Raw genomic sequence first — 27,747 nt, 5'->3', positions numbered from 1 at the left:
TCGAGGTTCCACTGCAATTACTGAAAATATAAGACGTATCTAGTGTGAACTAGTCTGTAATAAAATGAATAGCAAAGTTCCAGGTCTTTAGATGAGGAGAGGCGCGAAGTAAAAAGGAGAGCAAATTATCCCTTTTTTCAGTCTTGTTTTTCGCTCGCTCCATTTGTCCCCCGCGGTCAACCTTTTGAACGCTTGTAACGGGCTCCAAAACGCTTTTCTTATAACAAATTTCCTCTTTCTCGGTCCTCTCCGAGTAGAGACTGTTCGGGGGGAGAGGAGTGCAATGGGCTGCTCATTTCCCGAGAGTACTACCCTGGCTCCAGAGATCCATTCTCAAAATACCTGGGATAAAATATTAAACCGTACTTGCAGTGGGAAGTGTAGATAAGAAAAAGATAACCTCTGGAACCAAGGGTAGAACATTGCCAGCTGGTTATCAAAGTCTTGTTTGTAATTTCTTTTATTTGTCATAGCATTAGGTTTCATTTAGTTTTGTTTTTTTTTGTGCAGTTTTAAAAACACCATAAACAATATTTTCTACATTATTTCACTGTAGACTCTTGAGCAACAATTAAGTACCATATTGTTTGGATAACTACAACTGGCAGGACATTTTGTAAAATGTTTTACAAGAGTTTATATGATTATTACGGTAGTTTTACAAGTGCTTAAATGGCACGGGACCAACTTATATTGGAAGCCTTTTTAAATACAGGCATACACCGTATAGGCTAAGAGGCGAGGGCTTGAATTTGGAATTACCTAACTTTAATCTTAAATTTAAGAAGAATTCTTTCACTTATTCATTAACTAAGTTATGGAACAGTTTGCCTTCTCAGGTGCGTCTTTCAAGTGATGCTAATGACTTCAGAGGTAAATTGCACGATTGCAGCTTTTTAGAACGTGTCTTATAGTGCACGATTGTAGCTTTCAACTGTTTTTAGAACGAGTATTATAGTTTTCCTAGTCACGTTTTTAGTATGTGGCTTTTTGGTCGATTTTAGCTTTTTATATTTTAGCTTTTTATATTTTATGTTTTTATTACCAAGTTTATTATTATAGATTTTATTGATACACGTTCGTATTTTGAACGAGTTTTTTAGCTCTTTGACGTAACGTGTTTAAAATAAATGATTGATTGATTGATGAAGGAAGTTGATGTTTGCAAATGATATATCAAGGAAGTTAATTGTAAAATTTAAGCTATCGCTTGCCCTACCACTTCCCGCTGTGACATCGCAAGAACGCAGAAGGCTTATTATAATCGCCATAGCGGGTCATTATCTAAGATTTACTTTATAAATAAAAAGCTCAAATAGCTAAAACCAAACTGACTCTTAAATATATCACAAACCGCCTGCATGATCGTGACTCGTGGCTATCTACTATCTTATATCCATAGGCTCCTGATAATCTATAACAAACATACCTTCGAACCCAGACTAATTTTTGAAAGTTTTTCTTCTTTAACCTCATGTAACCCAAGATGACTGTTTGTGTCACGTTTCATAACATGGGTAAATATAGAGAACATATGGGGCGAAGTTTAGGTCTGGAAATTTGCTCGAAAATGGAAATATAAATCGATGAAACTTACAATGTGGCAAGTTGTTGTTGTCCTTAATATGTACACGAAGCCTTTCCTTCAAGTAGACTATTTTTCCCGAAACTTGTTTACAAATCAAGGACAACAACAACTCGCCACATGGTAAGTTTCACCCAATGAGCTTGGTGTACCTAGCTGTGCTTTAACCAGATGGCTTCCACGTGATCTGTCGTAGCCTGTGTAGAAAGCGCTTGAAAACAATGGGCGCCCATTATTTCAAGCGCCTGCTGTGCGGACTAGGTCCGACGCCATCATGTCAGCCAAGAAATGACCTAGTTAACAAGAACAACTCAACGAGGAGTTGCCCTACCTCCTACACCCGCCGGGACTAGGACCACTTCAAATCAATTCCCCACCCCTGAGCCCCGATGTGCTGGACCTCTCCTGGGGCCCGCCTTTTGTGAAAGGTAAATCATGCGTAAGTGAGTTTGCTGACCCATTTAGGTCCAAGTACATGTAGGACGTAGGCTTTTTGTGCCTTTGTAATTGGTCATTCAAACAGTTGACGTGGTTTAAACGTGTCAACCCTGTAAGACTGTCGGCTCGGACAGTGGAATACAGTTTTTTTTTTTACTTTTTACGGTGTAATCATGTTTTTAAGAACTTCTTACAGTTCTTGGTTTTCCCGATTGAATTTATACTCAAGTATTTATCCTATTTTAATGCCTCACCTCTTGTTAATTCTAATGCGAGCATGTGCAAAATGAACTTGAAATTTGTTTCCTTCAGACATACAGGAAGTTTGATTAAAAAGAAGGAAACTGGAAAAAGGCAAATTTCTAAAAGTTGTACACGATAGCTGAATCATTTCAATTTAAGAAACCCCCAGCACTAGATAGAAATAACTTAACTGTGCGGATATCACCGACATGGCAACTCAAAAGCAATGTGCGCCCTCCTTTGCCACAATTCTTTCTGTTTTGTCTATTGGGTTTTACTGTGCTGGGTTTTTAAGAGTTGAACTGGAACTAAACGAACAGAAGAAGAGAATTAACGCTCTTGAAATCGTCGTAGAGACTGAGACTCCATCAAATGAACTACACTCAACAATAACCAACATTTCTCAGCGTAAGTTTGTTTTTAATTCAGCCTAGGTTTGTTTTTACTTGGTAAAGTTGACAATTTTTGAAAGATTCAACAAAATTACAGTTATTTATTCCAGCTAATAGCTAGCTTGTTCTTTCCTTTTCCTCGCAATTGCATCTATCGGGATATGTGTGTGTGCGTGTTGGTTTTTGCTTGTTGAGGTGACCCTCTTTCCAAAGGTCTTTAGATCGCGCTCTCGAAATTTCTCGTGGTAATTATGAAGGCAATCATGAAGGCAATTTCATCGGAGCAACAGTTACCTAGTCAAAAAGTTCAACATTCAACTGCATGCAAGGATCATTTCCACTGTCATATGTTCACACTTTACAGATAGCTCTTTCGCCGGCACGGGTAAAAACACACACCAGATAAGGCTTCTGTTAACACATAAAAACCGTGATTTCGGGGCGATTTCCGCTTGTAAGGGATGCAAAGCACCGCCTTGCAGATTGCGAAAGTACAGTGTTACCTGTCGGATAGATGCTGTGCCACACTTTGATGTAGTGTGAATCGTAGCGAAAGTAGAAATGAGGACTGGACTGAGAAGTAAGACGATTTAGGTCACCAAACCCTCTCGGCCAGTTGCTTCGGCACGATGATCGATGACGTGTGAACGTTTTGTTCGAGTTCTGTGACGTCTGTGCCGTTGCACTTCATACTAAACCCAATTATAGTGTGAACGTAGCTTCAATGACTGATTAACCCACCGGGGCAACTAAGTATCGTTTTCGTTTTTCCGTGTTCAGTTTTATAAAAACTATATACACTGTTTCCAGGTAGCCATTACGACACCTAAAGGACCTGAAGGAGGATCACGAGTTTATCCCTACAACTACAGATTTAGCCAAGATTAAAAGCGAAGTGTCTATTTATATACTTTTAATTGCGGAAACCAAAAAAATTACACGAATAAGCTTCCACCTATGGGCTAATCCAGAAATTTCTACTTAACTGATTTTAAAACAAAAAGAGAAAATTATAAATCGAATTCGATCACAGTTATATAGTCTTGGAAAGGAACTCTTACTCATACGTATACATGAAAGGATGTCATTTACGAAACTGTTAGTCTGCCTCCTGTTCAAAGTCTATGTTTATTGGCAAGAGATTGTCATTGGTCAATCTTTCCGTCTCAAAGGCCCTACCCATATGGTGAGTTAAGCCCATTTTTGTGTTAAGGATATGATTTCTTTGCAAAATCGGACCCACAAATTCGTTACGTGTAAACTGTCTTTTGGATTACACATCATCACATCTAATACTCAGCAACTTTTGGTGTTTGTTTGTTTGTCTTTTTTTTTTCTGGCGAAGAAACATCGTAAGGTTGACAACTTGTTCAACATTTCTCCCTATGAATAACCATAATTTTGTAGTCTTCACACAAACTTCCCTTTGCGTAATGTGTATTTTAATGCGGCTAAATGTGCCCTAGACTTAAACTACACTGGACTGCAGCAAAGTTACGAGTCTGTCGGTAAAATAATCGACAAATCTTATATTCAATTTCTTTTCGGCGAGAATGAACCCATTTTCAGACATTTCATTCACGACGCGTCATTCTGACACAGTCCGCGAAAGAAAAAAAAGCCGCATAACACATCGCAACATTAGGGTCATTTATACGAGGAAAAATAAGACGCGAACTTTCCGTACAAACGGCACATTTCGTCTAAAATAAGACGCGTCTTATTTTAGAACAGCCCTTAACACCTGTTTCTTAGATAAGACGCGCCTTAGCTTAGACGAGAAAAACTTCGTATAAATGACCTTCCCTAGTAATCTTGATAGCAGCTGATTCATTTTGTGGCGGCAGTAGAAGAACACAAAGACTAAAAAATTGGAAATGTTTTAAGACTTTTCTGTAGTCCGCCGAAAGAGCCTTTATGAACTATCATACTAACGCAGCCATGAATGCCTTTCGGAAACTTTTCCTCGACGAAAAACCAAATAAACAATTCAGTTGCAGAGAAACGAAACTTGGCAGCAGTTGTACTTCATTTTGTGGCGGCAGTACAAGAACACGATAATTTTAAAACTTAACGGAAATGGAACATACGTTTCATTTGTCCACAAGTCTGTCGGCAAACAAATTTCTAAATGTTGCGTAAGTTTTCACCCATAAATTAACTTTCAAGATTTTTACCAAGTGGTGGGGGGGGGGGGGGGGAGGGGGGCTGAGGGAAGAACACTAGGTTGTTCCTGGAATGTGACCACAAGTGTGACCAGGCAAAAAGCAAAAATTTTGTCAAACACAAGAAACTTCTATCTATCCATTCAAACGTTGAGTATGAGGGATGAGGGAGCATACCAGCTATCTCCTATATGGACCTAAGTGATTTCCACCGCCAACCAGGGGGGAGGCGTGGCCTCGACAGAGTAACTTTGCGCATTTGTCCCAGTTAACACCTTCAGAAGCCTATTTAGGGCTACTGACACCTGTGACGTTTTTAGTTTTGAGGAAGATGGCTGATAGTCTTCGAAACTGTAGGCATCATTAGGATTTTTCGTTCGGGCTATGTTTTCAGAACATTTTTATAGCTATTTTAACGAGCCTAATGATTTTCTGCAAGAACTTCAATCTAGATTTTTGCTCGAGCAGCTGCGTTGGTTCCCCCTAAAATGCTTAATTTTGCGTCAATAACGAGATGCAACGTGCATGCCCGGGACTCTCTTCCCTACCCTGCTGAGTTTTTTTACCCCTACTCCTAGAGTTTGTACGGGCAGTCGGCAGGGTTTTACGCTGACATCATGACCGAATTTTCTCATACGACGACTAACCTTTCTAGTGTGATACTGCAGTTATTTGCATTCCGGCTCGCAATTTAAGTTTAAGTGGATAAGAGTTCAAACGAACCACCAACCTCTTCCATCGACATTGTTTTCAATCCAATTGGCGAAAACGAGACGCAAAGCGTCAAGGGAAAAAATTCGTTTAAAAGTTTAAAAGTGCACAGATAAACTTTCAGGGGCTCATAAAGAGGATTTTTGCACAAAAATGAAAATGAATTAATAACTATAATAAGGCATAGATTGTGTTTATCAAAGCAATTTTAACAGTTTTCTGAAAATGCTGGAAAAATATACCTTTTCTTCACTCCCCAGTTTCCTCCTGACGGATGGGAAAATTCCCAGTCAGAGGGTAAACCTACAGTTTGCCAGACGAAAAAACAGAAAAAAAGAAAAGAAAAACAAAACAAGGAAAACAAGCAATCTTAGAACTTTTGTAGAATTCCCTTCGATCTCAATCTTATTTTACCGCGTAGCATTTACAGAATGACTGCTGCGTGTGATTATTTTTGTTTCAGAAAAATACTAAAGGAAATTTTCCCTATCCGGTCTGCAGGAACAGATATTTTAAGGGACGTTTCTTTTAGGTGTTTCTGTACTTTATTAGAGGCAGTTTTGCTGTCAACGTCTTGAAAGTTGTTTAAGTTCTCTACGGTATTTAATTAATTGATCGCAAAGAGGGCAGTAAAAAAATTAATCATGTACTTAGCGAGTGTAGTAAAAAATACATTCCAAATAGGCAGTTGAAATAGGCAAGATGAATTAAATGATTTGTCAAAAGCGTATCACCTCGAAATTTAGGTCATAATCCTAGATATCAGGTATAATTCGCACTGTATAACAATAATCAAACTTGTTTTTTTTTTGCCTGTCTAGAGGTTCATAGAAACGGAATCTATAAGCGTCAAGTTGATTCAATCAATGCAACCAGCCCAAATTCTGTGGACCCGACGATGCATAAAATCAACAAACTTTTATCAGAAGGCAAATTGCAACTTTGCCATTCAAAAGGTGTCACGTGCTCATTAGCAGGCCCTCCAGGTCCACCTGGACCTAGAGGGGAGAAAGGAGCCCGGTGACGAAGAGGACACAGAGGGAAACCTGGAAAAAAAGGAGATCAAGGCATCATGGGATCACCAGGAAAAAGCGGCAAGCAAGGTATTATGGGACCTGTTGGGCTGGCTGGCCAAGCTGGTCCTAAAGGACAAAAAGGAGACATGGGGCCCGCGGGCATGCCGGGATCTAAAGGAGAGCCTGGTGAATCAATTTCAGCACCTTCTGTTGCTGTTTCTCCTGCAAGGTCGACTGTAAACGAAAGCGGATCAGCCAAGTTTCAGTGTTCAGCTACTGGGAATCCTAGGCCTTCAATAACATGGAGTAAATTGAACAGTCAAACAAAAATAAACCAGTCAGCGGTTGCCGGAGGAACTCTGCTCTTAAAGAACTTGAAAGGAGGTGATGCGGGTGTGTATAAATGTTCAGCGGTAAACATCTTGGGACGGGCGCACGCAGTTGGTCATTTGGTAGTGAATGGTGAGTTCATGGACACATCGTGTCAAAAGAGCAGAGGCATGTGAAAGCACTATACCATAAATAAAAATTTATTCACTCTGAAAATTAAATAAGATCCTGTTATTTTACGTAGGCAAGCATTTGACAAATTGACGAAACCTTGGATAGGTACTTAATTAATTAATCTAGACGTGATGTTTGTCTTTTTTAACCTTGCATTGGGTTCGTGTACTATACCTGATAAGGATCACAATCACACAAAAAGTAAAGTCGGTTCGTCGGTAGTTTGGTCAAGAAAAATTAAAAGGGCAAAGAACACAACTAGCAACAACAAGTTCGATTGTTTAGTGCACGTAATGTTGCTAATTAGGGAACTAACACCTTCTCTAACTGTCCAATCGGGCTCAATTCGAGTAAAACTTTTTGCGTGACTTTGCATATTTCATATATGCTAATGACCATTCAAAATTTTTTTTTGTCAGTTTATCAGCAATCACTTTGAACTTGAAAATGGCGTCAACATGACACCGAAACGTCTTTCGTTCTTATCGGCGTTATATTTCATTTGTTTCCTCATAACTAAACCTTTGCTTATTAAGATCTTTTGTACGAACCCTTTTTTAGAACATACTTAAAGTATACCTCAGGCTGAGAGTAAGAACATTTCTATTTTGCTCATTTTTTAGCCTACGAGTGCTAGCTGCTACTTTAGGCCATTTTTATGCGGCGAATACTTCACTCGTTTTGTCTTGATTGGATCAACATTAAAAGCTACATCAAGCCTGAAATTGGCACAATAAACATGTTTTACTCCCACGAAGAGCAACAAGTGTCGTAATGACATGAAATTCTTTCGTTTTGCAGTTCGGCCTTCCGTATCTCTTAATCCGGGACCCTTTTACGTCGTTGAAGGAAGTAATGCAACTCTACCAGTGTGTCACGTGACCGGCTATCCTACGCCACTGGTCACATGGAGTAAGTCATTTGGTCAGCTACCCCAGGGGAGGGTAGACAGTAACAACAGTGTCATCAAACTGTCTGGAGTCCGTAAGGCTGATTCTGATAACTACCTCTGCATTGCTACTAATCCGTTAGGAACTGTAGTAAAACGAACTGTTTTAGTTGTGGTCTCCCTCCCTAAATTCAATGTAAAGCCACCAGAAAAAGTTACCGCGTTGATTGGCGAAACATTTACTTTGAACTGCACTGCTACCGGTGATCCTCAGCCAATCGTGAACTGGAAAAAACAAGGAGCACAACTTCCAGTTGGACGAAGCCAGGAGATCAATGGTGTGTTATTTATCAGAAACACGAAAAAGGAGGATGCAGGGAATTACGTTTGTGCTGCAATGAGTGCAGGGTTTTTTACCGTGGAAACTGTCACATCTGTTGAGCTTCTGCTTCCCAAAGGTAAACAAGTCGTGATCTTTCTTTACTAGGTGTGATTTTTTTTCAAATCACTAGTCTGTGACAGGTCTCATTTTTCTTTTCCGTCGGGACCCGCTTTTAAGCTTACCGCATTTATAAGTACTACCTGAAGCATATATGCTGGTAGTAATTATTTACATCTAAGAGCTTGTGGACCAGGTAAACCCAGTAGATGTGTAAGCAGTCCTTAGGCCTAACAAAGGTGATGGGAGTCTGCAACGACTGCAGGGATGTTTGACGGGGTCACCACTATTGATGTTCTGCCTTCTAAAGGTAAACAAGGATTCCGCTTATTACGAGAGAGGATACAGCCCGAGAGGGGAGTGATTGATTACATTGTTATTCATTCAAAATATTTCCCCGATTCTGATTGGCTAAAAGCACACGTTTAATTCACCATAACCAGTTACTGATGACCAAATTTGGAAGAATTTTGTGTTTAGCGAGGAAATGGCGTCAAAAATGCAGCGTCCTTGCAGGTTAATGCACCGTTAACCGAGAAGACCTGGGTTCGAGGTTGAGTTGTTTTGGTTGTGAACTTGATAAATGGTGGACATTTCACTCGTTTCAAGAGTAAGAACTTGGCGAAAAAATAGCTAAAAACATGGCAAGAACAGCACGAAGACAACCCTAAGGGCGACATCTGCTATTTGGAGAATATTTGCAGAGCTGAAAAACCCTAAACGTGCACTATCGAGGATGAACTTAATATCATATGAAGAATTATGGAGATCCCGGAGGGTGTTATCCGCCTAGGCCTACGGCCTCGACGGATAACACCCTCCTCGATCTCTTTATAATTCTTCATAAGATACTCAGCCTCATTCATTAATTGTTGTTAAATTTTAGTTCCTGTTGGCCAGATTAATCATAGGAAGTACAAACAAACATGGTAAAAACCGGGAGGGGAAGCGGCTCATCCCCTGGTCTCTTGGAACAGTCACTGAAGAGAGGTGGTTGTTTCCTAAGGAAAAATGTGAGGAAAACCTTGTGAGGGTGGAATACACCCAGTTGGAATCCGTTTTTAGGCGGAATTGTTTAAAGAAATATCCACCTAAATATCCACCACCGCATTGAATTACAACGTTAACTAACATCAGTGGGGGATCCATTGGAGGGGCCCAGGGGGCCCGGACTCCCCCTTATTTTTAGACAAAACTGAAGCTGGAAGGGCTGAAAAAATTTTTGGAGACCGCCCCCCCCCCCACCTTGTCTCAGGGTCTGGATGACCGCCCCCCCCTCCTTATCCCAAGGTCTGGATCCGGCACTGAACATTGACGTACCTTTATTTTGGGTGACAGAGGCGGCTCAAAATGTTTATTCTAGGAGGGTCCGTAAGGGGGGGTCCTGCGCACAGTTCACGGCTATTAAAAATAGTAAATCACGAATCACGGCAATTAATTTTTGAGTTTCACGGTTCACGGGAAATAACATGATTGACGAGAGCGTCTTTCACAAATAAGCCTCCACATTGAGTGTTTTTACTCTATAAGGCCCACGGATCACTGCTAACGTTTCATTCGGAAGTTATTGTCTGGGGTGTTTCCATTTCACAGGTTCAAGTTCTCCGTGCAAGGAACTGACATTGGGTAACGTTTCAGTTATTTTGGTGGGAGCCACGGTGGCCTAATGGTTAGTGCGCTGGGCTCCGGGTCGGGCGGTCCGGGTTCGAGCCTCGGCCGGGGCGCCGCGTTGTGTTCTTAGGGAAGACACTTTACTCTCACAGTGCCTCTCTCCACCCAGGTGTATAAATGGGTACCAGCGAAATGTTGGGGGGTAAACCTGCGATGGACTGGCATCCCATCCAGGGGGGAGTAGAAATACTTCCAGTCGCTTCATGCTATAGAAACCGGGATAAGCTCCGGCCTGATGGGTCATTCTAAAGAGTAATGTTCTTCGGTCAGTGGGATTGTGAATCGTTCCTTCCCTCCGAGGAAACCAAGCGATCCAGGGGATTTGGGATCGATGAAGTAAACGACACCTTCAATTTCGCATATGGTTTTAAAACTTTTGTCACTCTCCATAACTTTGATACTAATGCCACTGACTTCAAGCGTGAGCTTGACCATACTGATTGCGTGATCTTACATACACACGCGACAAAGAATGATGGTCAATGATGTCGTTGTCTTTTCTTGTTATCTAGCTCCGTGAGTCGGCTTCTGTCAAGTCTCAAATTGCCTGTTAATTGCTTTTCTATCTTCTGTCGCGTCTGTCACGTATCAAACACGCAATGTGCGCCGCATCCAAAAGAGTCTTTTATACAGACTCTTTTACACGGCAAGTTGATTTTCACGTAAAAAAATTGCTCAATTCTAGTCAAGTTTCACGGTTTACGAAAAATTAAGTTATGGTTTCACGGTTTACGAAAAATAAATTTATGGTTTCACGTGTCACGACAAGTATATCATTCACGGTTCACGGATTTTAATTTATCATGATCACGGATCACGCAGAATAAAAACAGGCAATCACGTTTCACGAGAAACCCCCTTACGGCCCCTCTTCTAGGGTTTTCACTGTTCGTTATCTATACTTCAGGTAATTAAATCAGAAGCTATTCTCAAGTGAATGAATTTTAAGAAGCCTTTTGCTCCTTAGATGCAGTGGAAGGCAAGAGCCATAATGGGACGTTATGGCTCTTGGTGGAAGGTTATCCTACGTCTCAGTGCTGCGCTTATGAACGTTCTACCCATTATGTGCTTTCGTTTTCCTTCTTAGAGGTTTCTGAGTAACTGCACACCTACCCCTCCCCTAAGTCACAACTTTGCCCACAGAGAGAAGTAAGTGTTAATGCTGGCTTAGGGGAGGGGTAGGTGGTCAGCTACCCAGAAGCCTCAATTGATCCCTTAAATTAGTAAAATGAATGATATACTAGCCTGAGAGCGAGAAAGGCCTCAAAAGCTCCCCTCGGTCTGAATAAATAGGGCTAATGCATACTTGATACTTTGTTCTTGATAAAGCATTTCATATTTATCCCCCAAGATTGTTCTGATCTGCTGAAGTCAGGCTATACTCAAAATGGAGTTTACTCCATAAATCCTGATGGAAGAGGATCCTTTAATGTATATTGTGACATGCGCACTGATGGTGGAGGATGGACCGTGTTCCAGAGAAGACAAAATGGCTCGGTAGACTTCTATCGCGGCTGGAATGATTACAAATCGGGCTTTGGTCAGCTGACGGCTGAGTTCTGGTTAGGAAACGACAGAATCCACAGGTTGACGGCTGCTAGACCCAGTACTCTGCGAGTGGAGCTAGAGGACTGGAACGGAGTAAGAGTATACGCCAAATATGGCAAGTTTAAAGTTGGTGATGAGCAGGCGAAGTATCGACTTGAAGTGGGTTCATATTCAGGGACAGCAGGAGATTCGTTAGCATATCATAATAATATGGCATTTAGCACCAAAGACAGAGATAATGACAATTGGAGTAGTAACTGTGCTGTGTCATACACTGGTGCCTGGTGGTACAAGCATTGCCACCGTTCCAATTTAAATGGAAAATACCTGGGAAGAAAATTTGACAACAGAGGAGCCCGTTGGAGTGGCTTCAGAAATTCTCTTTCACTTAAATTTACTGAAATGAAACTTAGGCCGTCATCATAGAAAGAAAGCCAGTTACACTGCTGCCTCAACCTGTTTTTTCAGTGTAATTTTTCTTAAAAAAATGATGAAGTTGTCTGTGGCACAGTTGTATCGTTATAACTCATTAGATCATTATGATAGTTCCATTTTACCCACTCGTGTGCAAAAAGAGAACTTTTTCATACTCTGAGGCTTGTGGAAAGCTTTCGAGAATAATGAGTCTGCCTGAGCCGGCAAAATTTTCAGCAAAAGTTTTAAACGCAGTCTTCAAGAAATTCAATTCAATAGGGAATTGTACACGAAGATTATAGGCGGCTACATTATTTAAACAGCCCGGGACAGAGAAAAAGATGACAGATAACGAATTTAATATTTCGATTGAACTTTGCTTGAACATTTAGGTTCAAATCTTATTTTGGGGTAAATTGTAGCCGCCGTAATGTGTATCCCTTCTATTGAGTCAAAAGATTCTAATAGACCATAATGCACCTTGTTACTCCGAAAAAAATTTTGCAGTAACCGTTGTTTCCAATTGCTCCCGGGTATTACAGTCGTTCCAAGAGAAATCGAAGACAAAAAGCTACGCAAAATTTCGGGATAAACAAGGTGCTTTATGATCTTTGTGAAAATGGTGAACACTCACATTTCAATTACAACAACGGCCCGACGAACAAGGCTGGTCTGCCTGTCGTTTTGAGTTGACTGATTTGCTGCTACCTGTTTACACGTACTGAGCTAGTTCCAAGCTCTTGGACAAACAAAAACATGCTGCGGTTGTGATGATCACAATTTGGCCCCATCAAATATAAAGAAACAATTTCATGATACTAAGGACTGACGGGGAAATTTGACTGTTTTTTATGGCAAAAAGTTTTTTTAAATAATAAAAAGAAAGCAAGACTGACCGGCATGAAAAAAAAAAAACAAACAAACAAAAAAAAAAACACAAAGGGGCCATTCCGGTGCTTATTTTTCACATTGTTTCACTGTAGACTCTTGAGCAACAATGAAGTAACATATTTTTTGGATAACTACAGTTAGCAGAACATTTTGTAAAATGTTTCACAAAAGTTTGTATGATTATTACCATAGTGAATGAAGGAAGTTGATGTTTGCAAATTATCAAGGAAGTTAATTGTAAAATTTAAACTATAGCTTGCCCTACTACTTCCCGCTGTGACATCACAACAACGCGGAAGGCTTATTATAATCGCAATAGCGGGTCATTATCTACAACTTACTTTATAAATAAAAAGCTCAAATAGCTAAAACCAAACTAACCCTTAAATATATCACAAACCGCCTGCATGATCGTGACTCGTGGCTATCTACTATCTCATATCCATAGACTCCTGACAATCTGTAACCAACGTACCTTCGAACCCAGACTTATTTTTGAAAGTTTTTCTTCTTTAACTACAGGTAACCCAGGCTCACTGTTTGTGTCACTGACGGGTTTCATAACATGGGTAAATATAGAGAACATATGGGGCGAGGTTTAGGTCTGGAAATTTGCTAGAAAGTGGAGATAAAAATCGATGAAACTTACCATGTGGCGAGTTGTTGTTGTCCTTACACGAAGTTTCGGGAAAAATAGTCTCCTTCACCTTTCCTTCAAGGAGACGTCTTCTCCCGAAACTTGTTTACAAATCAAGGACAACAACAACTCGCCAAATGGTTTTTTTTTCACTTTTTACAGTGTAATCATGATTTTAAGAACTTTTTAAAAGTTCTTGGTTTCCCTAATTGAATTCATACTCAAGTATTTATCCTATTTTAATACCTCACCTCTTGTTAATTCTAAAGCGAGCCTGTGCAAAACGAACTTGAAATTTATTTCCTTCATACATACAGGAAGTTTGATTAAAAAGAGCAGCAGGAAGAAGCTATCACTGAGGCACGTGTACACGATATCGAATAACGCTAGCTGAATCATTTCAATTTAAGAAACCCCCAGTACTGGGAATAACTTAATTGTGCGGATATCACCGACATGGTAACTCAAAAGCAATGTGCGCCCTCCTTTGCCACAATTCTTTCTGTTTTGTCTGTTGGGTTTTATTGTGCCGGGTTTTTAAGAGTTGAACTGGAACTAAACGAACAGAAGAAGAGAATTAATGCTCTTGAAATCGTCGCAGAGACTGAGCCTCCATCAAGTGAAGTACACCCAGACGCAATAATAACCAACATTTCTCAGCGTAAGTTTGTTTTTAATTCAGCCTAGGTTTGTTTTACTTTTGTAAAGTTGACAACTTTTTGAAAGATTCAGCAACAGTACAGTTATTTATTCTAGATAACAGCTTGTTTATTTATTTTCCTCGCATTTTCAACTAGTGGGATGTTGGTGTTGTTTTGTGCTTGTTGAGGTGACCCTCTTTCCAAAGGTCATTAGATCGCGTTCTCGAACTGATTTCTTGTGGTAATTATAAAAGCAATCCTGAAGACAATTTCAGCAGAGCAACAGTTACCTAGTCAAAGAAATCAACATTCAACTGTAATGATCATTTCCTCTTTCATTATATGTTCACACTTTACAGATACGACCCTGGTCAAAACGTCTTGGGGCACTTGAGGAAATTAGGCACAAAGACGCACTTTGCTAAATTAAGTCGTATTCTACCTCTTAAAAAGGCTTTGAGATGTTGTTATAAGGGGCTATTTCTGCTCGCCCCCTCTCCCCCAAGCAGTGTTGATTGTGTTGAATTAAAACTTGAATGCATAACGCCAACATTGCACCGAGGGGGAAGGGGGGAGGGAAGATGCCAAAATTTGACAAGCTATTGCGTTAGCGTCCCAAGAGTTTTGACCAGGGTTGTAGCTCTTTCGCCGGCCCGCGTAAAAACACACACCAGATAGGGCTTCTGTTAACACATAAGAACGGTGATCAGTTAGGGGCGATTTCCACTTGTAATGGAGCAAAGCAGCACCGCGCCGATCGCAAAAGTAGAGCGTCACCTGTCAGATAGGTGCTGTGCCACAGTCAGTGATGTAGTGTGAATCGCAGCGGAAGTGAATAAGTAGAAGCAAGGTCTGGAGTGAGGACTAGGACGATTTAATTCACTAAACCCTCTCGGCTGGTTGCTTCGGCATGATATTTATACTCAATGTCTTGTGAACGACTTGTTCTAGCCCGTTGCTGTTCATAGTATGTATACCCTATCATAGTGTGAACGTAGCTTCAATAATTAACTCACAGGTAGCCTGCGTAGCATACGTCGAAAGACTCTTTATTAAAGGAAACCAAAAATATCGTTATAAAGGTGACGTCATCAACAACGTTACCTCTTTCTCCAGCTTTTAACAAAGTAAGAAAGTCAGGCCTAGAAGCGTAGTTGACATTTTCCGCGCAAATTTACAAAATTCGCGTTAATTTTTGTTAGAGTTAATTTCCGCGCCATAAATAAACTGCAGCGTTATTTTCCGCGATCTTAGTTTCTAACCCTCAACATCTGCCCCCTAGATTTCGGTCAAGTTTAAATATATTTGTTCCTGTTGTTTTAACAACTTTCCCTTATTTTGTATGTCGCGTTAATTTTCGTTCTTTTAAAATTTTACCCCTCCTTTCGCGTCACTTTTCTTAGTTGGGAAGTATTTTTCTCTTTTATTCGCGTTCATTAAAGTCGCGTTAATTTCAAATCCTTAATGAACACAAGCATTAATTTGCTATTATAAGGTATTTGAGAGGTGTCAAATGTCCTTGATCTATAATAATTGTTTTTGACGTAATGGTAGTGAATAAGACTGTGCTCTCATCTAAAAGCTTTCTTTACAGAAAACCACTAGACAGGTATTATATGACATGAATAGTTGTCATTATCAGCTAACAATAATCAAGGAAGAAGAAAATATCATACAGAAGTCTGAAATCAACAAAATTTTTAGTGATAAGAGTCGATAAAGAGTCGGAGAAGAACAGCCAACAGCATCTTGGAAATGAATCCAATGTAATTTTGCGCAATAAATATCAACCTTGTTTCGAGGCTACTTTTTCAAATGCCTTGAACGATCGATGCTATATCTTTTATGACGTCAACTTTATAAGCAAGATTTTCGGTGTTATTTAATTTACAGCTTACAATCTAAAATCTTCGTTCAGTCTGCAGTCTTAAAATGTCATACAGCGGATGTTAACTTCCCGTCCTCATTTGTCTGTACCCTGGCAAATTCAGGATATAATGGGATTTTTAGTCTGACAGATATTCTTCAAATAGCAGTTGTCAGCGGTCAAGTGTATTTGTGCTGTTTTTGCCAAGTTTGGTCAACTCTTGAACCTTAGTATTGACTTTTCTATTATTTACTCGCCAAGGTTTCCCATAACCAAACAAAACCGAAAGAAAAGAAAGACAGACTGAGAAAAAAAAGGGAAAATGAACTTGGGATACCTGCGGCGCGATTCAAGCGGATTAATTTGGTAGGAGTCTGGACAGATCTTTTCATCAAAACGTAACTTATTCGATGAGTTGAAAGTGTTAAAAGTGTAAAGTTTTGAGACTTCTTAGCTTAGTGGGCAGCACAGCACCGATCCACCATCACTATAGCCTGCATAGCATGGCGGTTTTGTCGGGAGCACGACAGAGCGGCGAAGCCGCAAAAACACGCGCAAGCTGCTCCCTCCCCAATCTCCTCGCGGTTTCACTTCCCTCGCCCGCCTTTATTACTTTGCACGCCCAAAAAGCGCCATGCTACGCAGGCTACCATCACTATTTCCCACATGAAATAAGGCTCACTTAATAGGCTCAATCAACTTTTTGGCCCCTTGTCTTCGGTTTATTATGTTTTGTGCGTATCTTCAATATCATTAGAACAGGTGTTTTGTACCTTGATATGTGAAGGAAAGTCGATTTCCAACAATCCTCCTTCGACAACAGCTATTCGACTCTCCATAGCGACCACACCTCGATGGTAAGCGGCCACTTTAAAAAATAACCGTGTTGTTTTTCAGTCAAATACTGTTTTTGAAACTCTCTTGTAAACGACCATTACTTTTGCTTTATTGCCGGTTTTCAGTGTCACGCCATTGAAAATAGATCAAAATAAAAATCAAAACCATCCTACAGACAAAGTCCAGAATCTGGGAAATGAAAGGAGGTAAATATACAAGGACCCTCGCCAAGATTTGGGCCGAAGGAATAATTCGTATACGAGATATCCAAGGAAATGTTTTACCCAAATTTATAGAGCTTTGTAAGGAAACGCCATGCTGGAGCTCATCCGGATGAGCTCCAACATGGCGGACAGAAACCAACAGAAACATCTGTTACCGAGTTTTGCTACAAAAGCGTGAATTTACTCCTCGAGGAACTTGTACAAATTAAAGTAATACTTTTTCTGATACTTGAAGTGTTTAGATAGCAAAATTCCTCGAAAAAAGTCACTTTTTTAACCTAAATGACAGCTCTCTCGGCAGTCATGTAAATGCTGCGTCACGCAAAAGCTTAGAAATTCAAGCTACTCTATTACAAAACCAAGAACCTTTTTGAAGCGCAAATTTGTTTGAAAATTAGTTTTCAGCTGCTCTAATACACCATGAAAGTAAAATCTCAGTAGGATCGATAGTTTTGTAGTTTGAATTTTAGTGACGTCAAGCGACCACCCGTCATGATCACTTACGATTGTAAGAAAACCACTGCTCAAATGTCACAAAAGACCAAGCAAATGTCATAAAAGACCAAGCTGACCAAGCGAGCTGAAAGTTGACTTACAAAAATGATAGCTATAATACGATCTGAGGATTGAAATATCACATTGATGCAAAATGTTATTTACAACAAAGTTTCAGTCGTTCAAACTGTTATACTGATTTGAAATATTATTGCCAATAGTCTGTTTGCCTTTTAGCTTGTTAGGTAATAACTTTATGTAATCACGCTTATCAGTTAAGTTGGAGAGTTTTTTTTATTGATTTTTCGCGCTGACGACCACCGCCCTTAAGCGACCACTTTCTCGTGCATCAAGAGTGGTAACTTACGAGAGAGCCTGTATACGAGAAGATCGGTTGCGCGTAACGATTGTACCAAGTGTACCAGCTGCACCGCGAGTATAGAGTGTAACGGCTGTACCGAGTGTACCCGCGGTACCAAGAGTGTACCGGCTGTGCTGAGTGTACCTTGTGTACCAAGTGTACTGATCTGCCCGCTGAGTCCCTACCTCACTTGTATGTAAAAGTTTTGGATTCTTTCTGCTTGAAAAAATAATTGGCACACTGCACGTTATAGAACTTTCCAGATTTACTACGGTTCAGCTCTGTGGTGCACAGCAGCTCAAATGTTTAACATGCGTTTTCTGGGATGAAAAGAAGAGTGAAGAAGAGTGAAGAAGATTTCGTCCCATGGGAAATCAGGTTGAATGACGTCTAAGTCTGTCCACAGTAATAATGTCCTAATTCAGCTGGTTTTAAGGATAAAAGGCCATAAAATACTGGACCGGAGAACCGGATTTCTATATTTTGCATTTGCCCTTATTTACAGTCTGCTGAAGTCAACTTTTAAAATAAACAAGTTTCCCATATATTAAGGTTTTCTCTGACAAGCAGCCACACTATATACTACTCACTGTCATAATGTTCCATTTTATCCTGGATTTAGTGATGGGTTAGTGTTCTTTCGTTCATCTTTTCAGAACTTCAACCTCGTAAAATTTACCATAACAGAAACAGACGCCAGATTAACTCAGTTAACGCCACTCTCGAAGTCAACAAACTACTATCGAAGTTAAGACCACACATTTGTCAATCAAAAGGTCGTAGGTGTTTGCCTGGTCCCCCAGGCCCTCCAGGTCCTCCTGGACCTAGAGGAGAGAAAGGAGCCCAGGGACGAAGAGGACACAGAGGGAAACCTGGAAACAAAGGAGATCAAGGCATCATGGGATCACCAGGAAAGAGGGGCAAGCGAGGCATTATGGGACCAGTTGGGTCGCCTGGTGTAGCTGGTCCTAAAGGACAAAAAGGAGACATGGGGCCCGCGGGATTGCCGGGATCTAAAGGAGAGCCTGGTGAATCAATCTCAGTTCCTACTGTTGCTGTTTCGCTTGCAAAATTGACTGCAAACGAGACCAGATCAGCGTCGTTTCAGTGTTCTGTCAATGGTAATCCTAAACCTACAGTAGTGTGGAGTAAACTTAACAGTCAAACAAAAATTAACCAATCAGCGGTTTTAGGAGACACTTTGCTCTTACAGAACTTGAAAGGAAGTGATGCAGGTGTGTATAAATGTTCAGCGGTAAACATCTTGGGGCAGGCGCACGCAGTTGGTCGCCTAATAGTGAATGGTGAGTTTTTTTTTTTCATTTTTTATTGACTATTATCTCAGTATCTTGCAGAAATTAATTCTCAGTCAACTAACGAAAAAAGCTCGGAATTATATTTTATTTTGCAGACCCTCTAATTATATTAAGCAACGTAGGTCAATACTTTTTTTAGCAAATTAAATGTATCATGACAGTATAATTTCTCGTTTGTTTCACTACCTTAGGAGGTGCTTGCTCCTTTTTTCTAACATGCTCTGAGATCAAAATTATCCCAAGCCCAAACATAAAACGAAACAAAGCGAAAGCTCATAGCGACAACCAATTGTTTTATAAATGCTAAGCTGAATGGACAGGAGCCTGCTCCTGGAAAACTAAAAAGTTACATAATTGTTAATGCACCAGGCAATGCATGCATGATTCTTGATTTTGTAGCTTGCCCACGAAAACAGCAATAAATATAATAGAATACTCTATTGATAAGATAACTTCCTGCCTTTCAATTTTATTCAGCCTAACAAAAAATGTTTTCGCGGCGTAACGATTCCAGATATAGGAATGCGTGACAAGCGCCATCATGTGATATCAGGTTTGTGTAAGAAGCGAAGACGACTCGATCGGATCAAGCGTTGTAAACAGGTACACCAGTAGCATTAATGCGTTCGGCTTTAACGGTTTCCTTTCCTAAATGATGTTCTATTGTGTCAAAAGTCACAAAATGTCTAAAATACTTGATACATTTCATGAATTATTGTGTTCTTGCGGCTTTGTATGCATTAAGACCTTCCATCGTGTATTGTAAACAGTCATAACACCCAACGAGAATATAGTTCAAAACCACTTAAATATAGCATTGTTAAACGTATTGTAGCATTTAGGCATAATTTTATTCCCTAAAAATCTATCATCTGTTCGGATTTCCTAGCTGAAAGTCTAGTGATCCGAAAATTAAAGGGATCAAAACTTACTTTTTCGATAATTTCAGCGAGAAAAAAAGGTTTTCGAAAATTCTAGGTGACCTTTTTAGGGTATTGAATCCGTTAAAAATGGGCAATTATACCATTTGTTAGATGTTCGAAAATCCTAGGAGAGGCAGGCAACAAGAATTTTACAACAAATGTTCCGAAAATTCTAGATCTGAAATCGTCTTCCGAACAGATATTTTCCAAAAATTGACGTTGGGTGCCCCTTATAACAGGAAATAGGCATATTTCGTCGATCGGCTGTGCTGATAAATCGTTAAAATCACAATATATTTTTATGTTTCTATGTTTTTGGACATTCCCTTTGTTGGTCTAAAAAAACGTTTTCAGTTAGAAGATGTGGGAATTTTGTAGCCTGCGAGCAAGCTCTCCTATTTGGGCAAGCGAAGCGAGCCTCGGCCCCTCGCGGCTTCGCCGCTCGCTCGCGCGTTCTCGCGCGGCTCGCTTCGCTCGTTCAGATAGGAGAGGTTGCTCGCAGGCTAGGAATTTTGCACAGTGCTCGAATGAAAATATGCCTTTTTGAGCCCTTTCCCGCCTACGGCAAAGTGGGGGTAAATCAAAAAATACTTAGTAGACATGAGTTGCTTTTGAGAGACCAAAATTGTGTGCTTTACATCATTTAAGGGCCAATTTAATCCTAGGAAGTGAAAAAAATCGTTGAAAGTGTAAAACTTTGAAGTGGTGAACTCGGCAATATGCGCTATTTTTACTCTTTGTCACTGCCAAAATTTGGCCGCCGGGCGCTGAAGTGATTTTCTTCCCGAAAACTTTTATTTTGAAATATTTTCAAAAACTAATGCGGTTTTCAATTACTTTTGGACTAAGATATATTAATGAGCAAAGTTTAAAGGAAATTGTTTTTCCGACCCGAAACGCAGTGGACCGGTTTTAGGGAAACTCCCTCTTAAACAGCCTCAGGATCAATAGTTCGTTTTGAAGAAATCTTTGTTGATGTTTCAGTTAGCATTAGCACGTAACAAAAACTGACCGCGGCGGGAAATGACGTCACTCACTATTCTTACGAGAAACACGTGTTTATGCCAAATCATTGATGCTAACCTGTATTTAATTGTGAATTATGCACTCGAACCTCCACTAATGTCCTCCTCTCTACAACGGCCACTTTCTTGTCCTGGCGGACAGTTCATACAACGGCTAATTTGTTCAAACCTCTCTACAACCGCAACGGCCACTACAGCGCGTATCCTACTGCCAAAATAATCTTGTAACAACGGCCAGCTTTTTCGTCAGTGACAAAAAGTCAAGAATGGCCACGAAATCTGTTCCCTATGGCGAGTAGATTTTCAATCTCGGCAAGTCTTGCAATTCAGTTAAAATGTAAGTACAATACTTTTTTGCACGAACGTTTTGCAGAACATACCTCAGGCAGAGAGTCAGTTAAGAACGTTTTCATTTTTTTGTGTTCATTTGTTTAGTACAGTTAAGCTTTACTTCAGTTATTTTACAGATATTTGACCATTTATTTAACGCTAGTGCAAGGAATCGAAGAAAACTGTTACTTTCGCCATAGATATTCACGTATAACTGTGGTAATTGGAAGATCATTAATCACGCCATACCTTCTAAAGACAAAAAAAAGACCAGCTTATACCAAAAACCTGACAGTTGTAGCCAACGAACTCAATCAGTTTTTCTCCAAGGTTGTGAAAAATTCCGCTGACGCATCTCGGCATCTGTCAGAAGAAAATAACATTACAATTCGAGAACTTTCAACCGATGCGAATACTAGCTCCACCCCAGATGAGCTATTCAATTTAAGAACAGTGACATGTGAGGAGGTTCGTCGAGTTATAGCATCTCTACCACTGAATAAATCACCTGGACCTGAAAAAGTTAGTGCTCGCATACAAAAAGGACTGCTTGCCTGTCATACTCGGCCCTTTGACTGAGATTATTAATTGCTCTATACTTACCAGTACATTTCCTGCTAAATGGAAACAGGCCGAGGTAATACCCATTGTCAAAGACGGCGATCATGAAGAAGCAGCCAATAACAGACAATTATCTCTTCTAGCTGTTGCATCCAAAGTATTTGAGAAGATTATTTTGAATCAATTCAACGCCTTAAGTCCCACCAAAGACGTAATAAAAAAGCGCACTCTACAGAGACCTTAAATATCCAGCTCACGGATAGTGTACTTGAAACAATAGACAAAAAGCAGATCACCACTGTAGTATTACTAGACCTCTCGAAAGCTTTCGACAGCATTGACCACGCAAGACTGCTTCACAAACTCTCTAACGTTGGAGCCTCGCCCTCGACTGTCAACTGGTTCAAGAGCTACTTATCTAGTCGCTACCAATACTTGAGAATTGGTTCCACCCACTCGGACACTCTGCCAATTACCCATGGCGTTCCTCAAGGAGCGATTTTAACACCCCTGCTATTCTGTATTTAATGGTCTACCCTTAGCTTCTAGCTCTTCTAACCTAGAATCATACGTTGATGATTCGAAGTTATTCCTATCTTTTCCGATGATAGAACTGGATGCAGCTATTGATAAGCTGGAACAAGATCTTCTCAGCGTAGCCCAGTGGTGCTGTGAGAGTCACTTACTCATAAACCCTGATAAAACCAAGCTCCTCCTCCTTGGAACCAGACAGATGTTAAACAGACTACCGCAGAACCTCAGCATGTCACTTCTCGGCGCGACATTAAAACCTGTCGCCTCAGCCAAGGACTTGGGAGTCATTCTAGATCCTCAATCGACTTACGACCATCATATTTCAAAGACAGTCTCCTCCTGCTTTTCAAAGCTATATCAAATAAATAGAGTTAAAGAAAGCGTTGACAAAGAGACACTTAAGCTGTTAATTTCATCATTAGTTTTTAGCAAAATGCTTTATTGTTCAACTGTCTGGTCTAATACTTCAACTCAGAACATAAACAAATTACAGCCAATTCGGAACTTTGCGAGCAAAATTGTAACGAATTCTAGGAAATTTGACCACGTGATCCCTTTTCTCCGCCAGCTTAACTGGCTTCCTTTCAAACAATTATTGTATTATAGGGACTCTGTTTTAACTTACAAATGTTTCAAGAGCCTCGCACCTAAACATCTGGTAGATAAACTTACTAAACGCTCCAGCATCCATGCTCGCCACACCCGCAAGCGTGATTTATTTTAACAATTATTCCTCGAGCCCGAATTGGCTGTGAGTCAATAGCCCATGAGCCCGAAGGCCGAATGGAATATTGACTCAGAGGCCGTGGGGGCGTGAGGAATAATAGGCCATTTCCGAGTTCCACAAAGTCTCACTCTCAAAACGAGGCTAAATGCGAAACCTTTGTTGTGAAAATGAGTCTTATTTGCATCATAATTAAAGATCATTTTCACATCAATGGCTTCGCACTTAGCCTCGCTTTGAAAGTGAGATTTTTTGGAACTCGGAAATGGCCTATTGTTTTAGTAAAATCCAACCAGTTGGTCAAAAAAATCGAGAACAAAACAACTTTTAGCTAGTTAAAGCTAGACTTTAATCCTTTTTTGCCGCCAAAAAGCCCGCGCTTTTCGCTACTAGTGGGCTATAACATATAGCGTAGTAGTAGCTCAACCAATCAGAATGCAGCATTGATAATAGACCATTAGTTGGATTTTACTAAATACATATACCATTGTATAGAACTGCTTCTGGCCAACGCACTTTCGCATATAAAGGACCTAGTATTTGGAACAATTTAGATAATGACATAAAGCAATGCGTTTCCATGCAGTCTTTCAAGCAAGCTATAAAAGGGCAACTTTTAGAGCAAGTCTTTTCATTGGTGTCTTTTTTTTAAAATTACGAATTCTTATTTTCTTATATTTATTATTTATAACTTAAGCAGTTTAGTATTTAATGTATTCATGTCATCGTAAATAGTGTCTAAAAAACCTTTTGAGAATGATTCTATTGAAGTCCTTTTCTATTCTAATCACGTGAAATTCGTTTTGCAGTTCGTCCTTCCATATCTCTTAATCCGGGACCAGTTTACGTCGTTGAAGGAAGTAATGCAACTCTACCAGTTTGTCACGTGACTGGCTATCCTACGCCACTGGTCACATGGAGTAAGTCATTTGGTCAGCTACCCCAGGGGAGGGTACACAGAAACAATAGCGTCATGAAACTGTTCGGAGTTCGTAAGGTTGATTCTGATAACTACCTCTGCACTGCAACTAACTTGTTAGGAAGTGTGGTCAAACGAACTGTTTTAGTTGTGATCTCCCTTCCTCAGTTTACTGTAAAGCCACCGTCAAAGGTTACTGTGTTGATTGGCGAAACGTTAACTTTGAACTGCAGCGCTACTGGCGATCCTGAACCAGCCATGAACTGGAAGAAACAAGAAGCACAACTTCCAGTTGGTCGGAGCCAGCAGATTAACGGTGGGTTATTTATCAGGAACATTAAAAAGGAAGATGCTGGGAATTACATTTGTGCTGCAACGATTGCAGGGGTATTTGACGTAGAAACTGTCACCACTATTGATGTTCTGCCTTCTAAACAAGGTAAACAAGGAATCCGTTTATTACGAGAGAGGATGAATCCTAAGAGGAGGGTGTGTTGGCCAGGTTAATTCTAGGACGTACGACCAAACTTGGTGAAAACCGGGAGGGGGGAGTGGCACATCCCCTGGTCTCTTGAAACAGTTACTGAAGAGAGGTGGTTGTTTCTGAACGATAAAAAATTGAATAGAAATCTGTGAGAAAAACCTCGTGGGGGTGGAATCCATCCCGTTGGAGTCCGTTTTTAGGCGGAATCATTTTAAGAAATATCCACCTAAAAATCCACCACTGCATTCAATAATAATTAACATTGACGTATTGTTATGTCGGGTGAGAGAGGCGGGCCATAACGTTTATTCTAGGGTTTTCACTGATAGTGATCTTGCTTTAATAAGGGTAGAGTTCAGGTAATTAAATCAGAAGCTATTCTTGGGTGAATAATTCTTAAGGAGCCTCTTAATATTTGCTCCTAATTTGTAGTAGAAAGCAAAGGCCATGATGGGACATTATGGCTCTTGGTGGAAGGTTATTCAACGTTTCCGTACTGCGCTTGTGAACGTTCTACCCATTATGTGCTTTTGTTTTCTTTCTTAAAGCTGAGATTTCTAGGTAACTGACCACCTACCCCTCCCCTAAGTCACAATTTTGCCCTTAGAGAGAAGTAAGTGTCAATGTTGGCTTAGGGGAGGGGTAGGTGGACAGTTACCCAGAAGCCTCAATTGATCCCTTAAATTAGTAAAATAAATGATGTACTAGCCTGAGAGCGAGAAGGCCTCAAAAGCTCCCCTCGGTCTGAATAAATAGGGCTAATACGTACTTGATACTTTGTTCTTGATAAAGCATTTCATATTTTTCCCCCAAGATTGTTCTGATTTGCTGAAGTCAGGCCATACTCAGAATGGAGTTTACTCCATAAATCCTGATGGAAGAGGATCCTTTAATGTATATTGTGACATGCGCACTGATGGTGGAGGATGGACCGTTTTCCAGAGAAGACAAGATGGCTCGGTAGACTTTTATCGCGGCTGGAACGATTACAAATCGGGCTTTGGTCCGCTGACGGCTGATTTCTGGTTAGGAAACGACAGGATCCACAGGTTGACGGCCGCTAGACCCAGTGCTCTGCGAGTGGAGCTAGAGGACTGGAACGGAGTAAGAGTATACGCCAAATACGGCAAGTTTAAAGTTGGTGATGAGCAGGCGAAATATCGACTTGAAGTGGGTTCATATTCAGGGACAGCAGGAGATTCGATTGTACAGCATAATAACATGGCATTTAGCACCAAAGACAGAGATAATGACATCTGGAGTAGTAACTGTGCTGTGACGTACACTGGTGCCTGGTGGTACGAGTCTTGCCACTCATCCAATCTAAACGGAAAATACCTTGGAAGAAAATATGATTACAGAGGAGCCTGTTGGAGTGGCTTCAGAGGTGCTTTTTCACTTAAATTTACTGAAATGAAACTTAGGCCGTCATCTTAGAAAGAAAGCCAGTTACACCACTGCCTCAACCTGTTTTTTCAGTGTAATTTTTCTTTAAAAAATGGTGAAGTTGTCTGTGGCACAGTTGTATCGTGATAACTCGTTAGATCATTATGATGATAGTTCCTTTTTACCTACTCTTGTGCAAAAAGGGAACTTTTTTATACACTGTGGCTTGTGGAAAGCTTCCGAGAATAACGACTCAGTCTTCCTGAGCCGCCACAATATTCAGCAAAAGTTTCAAACGTAGCCTCCAAAAAATTCAGTTCTAAGAGAATGAAGATTATAGGCGGCTACAATCTAAACAGCCCGGGAAAGAAAAAAAGATGACAGATAACGAATTTAATATTTCGCTTGAACTTTGTTCGGAACATTTAATAGGTTCAAATCTTATTTTGGAGTAAATTGTAGCAGCCGTAATGTTCGTCTGTATCTCTTCCATCGAGCCAAAAGATTCTAATAGACCATAATGCACCTTGTTTCTCCCCTCACATTTTGCAGTAATCGTTGTTTCCAATTGCTTCCGGGTATACAGTCGTTCCAAGAGAAATCGAGGACAAAAGCTATGCAAAATTTTGGGATAAACAAGGTGCATTTATGATCTTTGTGAAGATGGTGAATACTCACATTTCAATTACAACAACGGCCCGACGAACAAGGCTGGTCTGCCTGTAGTTTTGAGTTGATTTACTGCTACCTGTTTACACATGCTGAGCCAGTTCCAAGCTATTGGAAGAACAAAAACATGCTGCGGTTTGGATGATCGTAATTTGGCCCCATCAAATATCAGGGGCACCCAACGACAATTTTCGGAAAAATATCTTTTCGGAAGACGATTTGAGATCTAGAATTTTCGGAACATTTGTTGTAAAATTTCTTGCTTGCCTGCCTCTCCTAGGATTTTCTGACATCTAAAAAATGGTATAATTGCCTATTTTTAACGGATTTTTACCCTAAAAAGGTCACCTAGAATTTTCGGGAGCCTTTTTTCTGGCTAAAATTTTCGAAAAGGTAAGTTTTGATCCCTATAATTTTCGGATCACTTGACTTTCAGTTACGAAATCCGAACAGATGAAAAATTTTTAGGGGATAAAAATATGCCTATACCTACCGTTTAAATACTAAAATACGTTAAACAATTCTACGTTTAAGTGGTTTTGAACTATATTCTCGTTGGGTGCCCCTGAAATATATTCATCATCATTTTTTTATTAGCCTTTTTTTTATAGCAAATTTTACAGGATACAGCAGGTTGTTAGGCGAGGAGACCTCAAGAAACCACCAGGCTTATAAAGAGAGGCGACCTCGACATCACAGTATTATAAGAAATAAGGGCTGCGAAGAAGTGCGGCTGAACTAATTTAGTAACTATCTTAATAAAAACTCTAGCACTTTGTTCTTAAAGACAGAAAAGCTTGACAAGTTTGTAACAGATGCAGGAAGACAGTTCCAGATGCTAGGTCCTTGGTAAAGAATTGTGTATTTCTTGATGTTCGTACGACAGGAATGCACTCGATAATTACTAG

The 27,747-nt window shown here is 40.2% G+C and overlaps 1 protein-coding gene and 1 pseudogene across 1 annotated transcript; both read left to right on the top strand.

Moving 5' to 3' along the window:
• The first annotated feature begins 2,455 nt into the window (after positions 1–2,455).
• On the top strand, positions 2,456–12,139 carry LOC140951325 (uncharacterized; annotated as a pseudogene).
• A 1,831-nt stretch (positions 12,140–13,970) lies between these two features.
• On the top strand, positions 13,971–26,596 carry LOC140951338 (uncharacterized). The gene is made up of 4 exons (XM_073400608.1): positions 13,971–14,204; positions 18,625–19,272; positions 24,191–24,739; positions 25,599–26,596. Exons 1-4 carry the CDS (start codon positions 14,000–14,002, stop codon positions 26,219–26,221), a joined length of 2,025 nt encoding a protein of 674 aa, XP_073256709.1. The 5' UTR covers positions 13,971–13,999; the 3' UTR covers positions 26,222–26,596.
• Positions 26,597–27,747: the final 1,151 nt, after the last annotated feature.

This window comes from Porites lutea, chromosome 1 (assembly GCF_958299795.1).
Source record: "Porites lutea chromosome 1, jaPorLute2.1, whole genome shotgun sequence".
Lineage (NCBI taxonomy): Eukaryota > Metazoa > Cnidaria > Anthozoa > Scleractinia > Poritidae > Porites > Porites lutea.
Note: the sequence above shows the minus strand (reverse complement) of the source record. Positions and strands in the feature narration are given on the sequence as shown.

Bases quoted from the DNA above. Each gene is read 5' to 3' on its own strand.
- LOC140951338 (XM_073400608.1), top strand. From the start codon at position 14,000: ATGGTAACTCAAAAGCAATGTGCGCCCTCCTTTGCCACAATTCTTTCT. The intron at 19,273-24,190 runs GTGAGTTTTTTT...TTCGTTTTGCAG, and splicing joins TGGTCGCCTAATAGTGAATG to TTCGTCCTTCCATATCTCTT. The intron at 24,740-25,598 runs GTAAACAAGGAA...TTTTCCCCCAAG, and splicing joins TGTTCTGCCTTCTAAACAAG to ATTGTTCTGATTTGCTGAAG.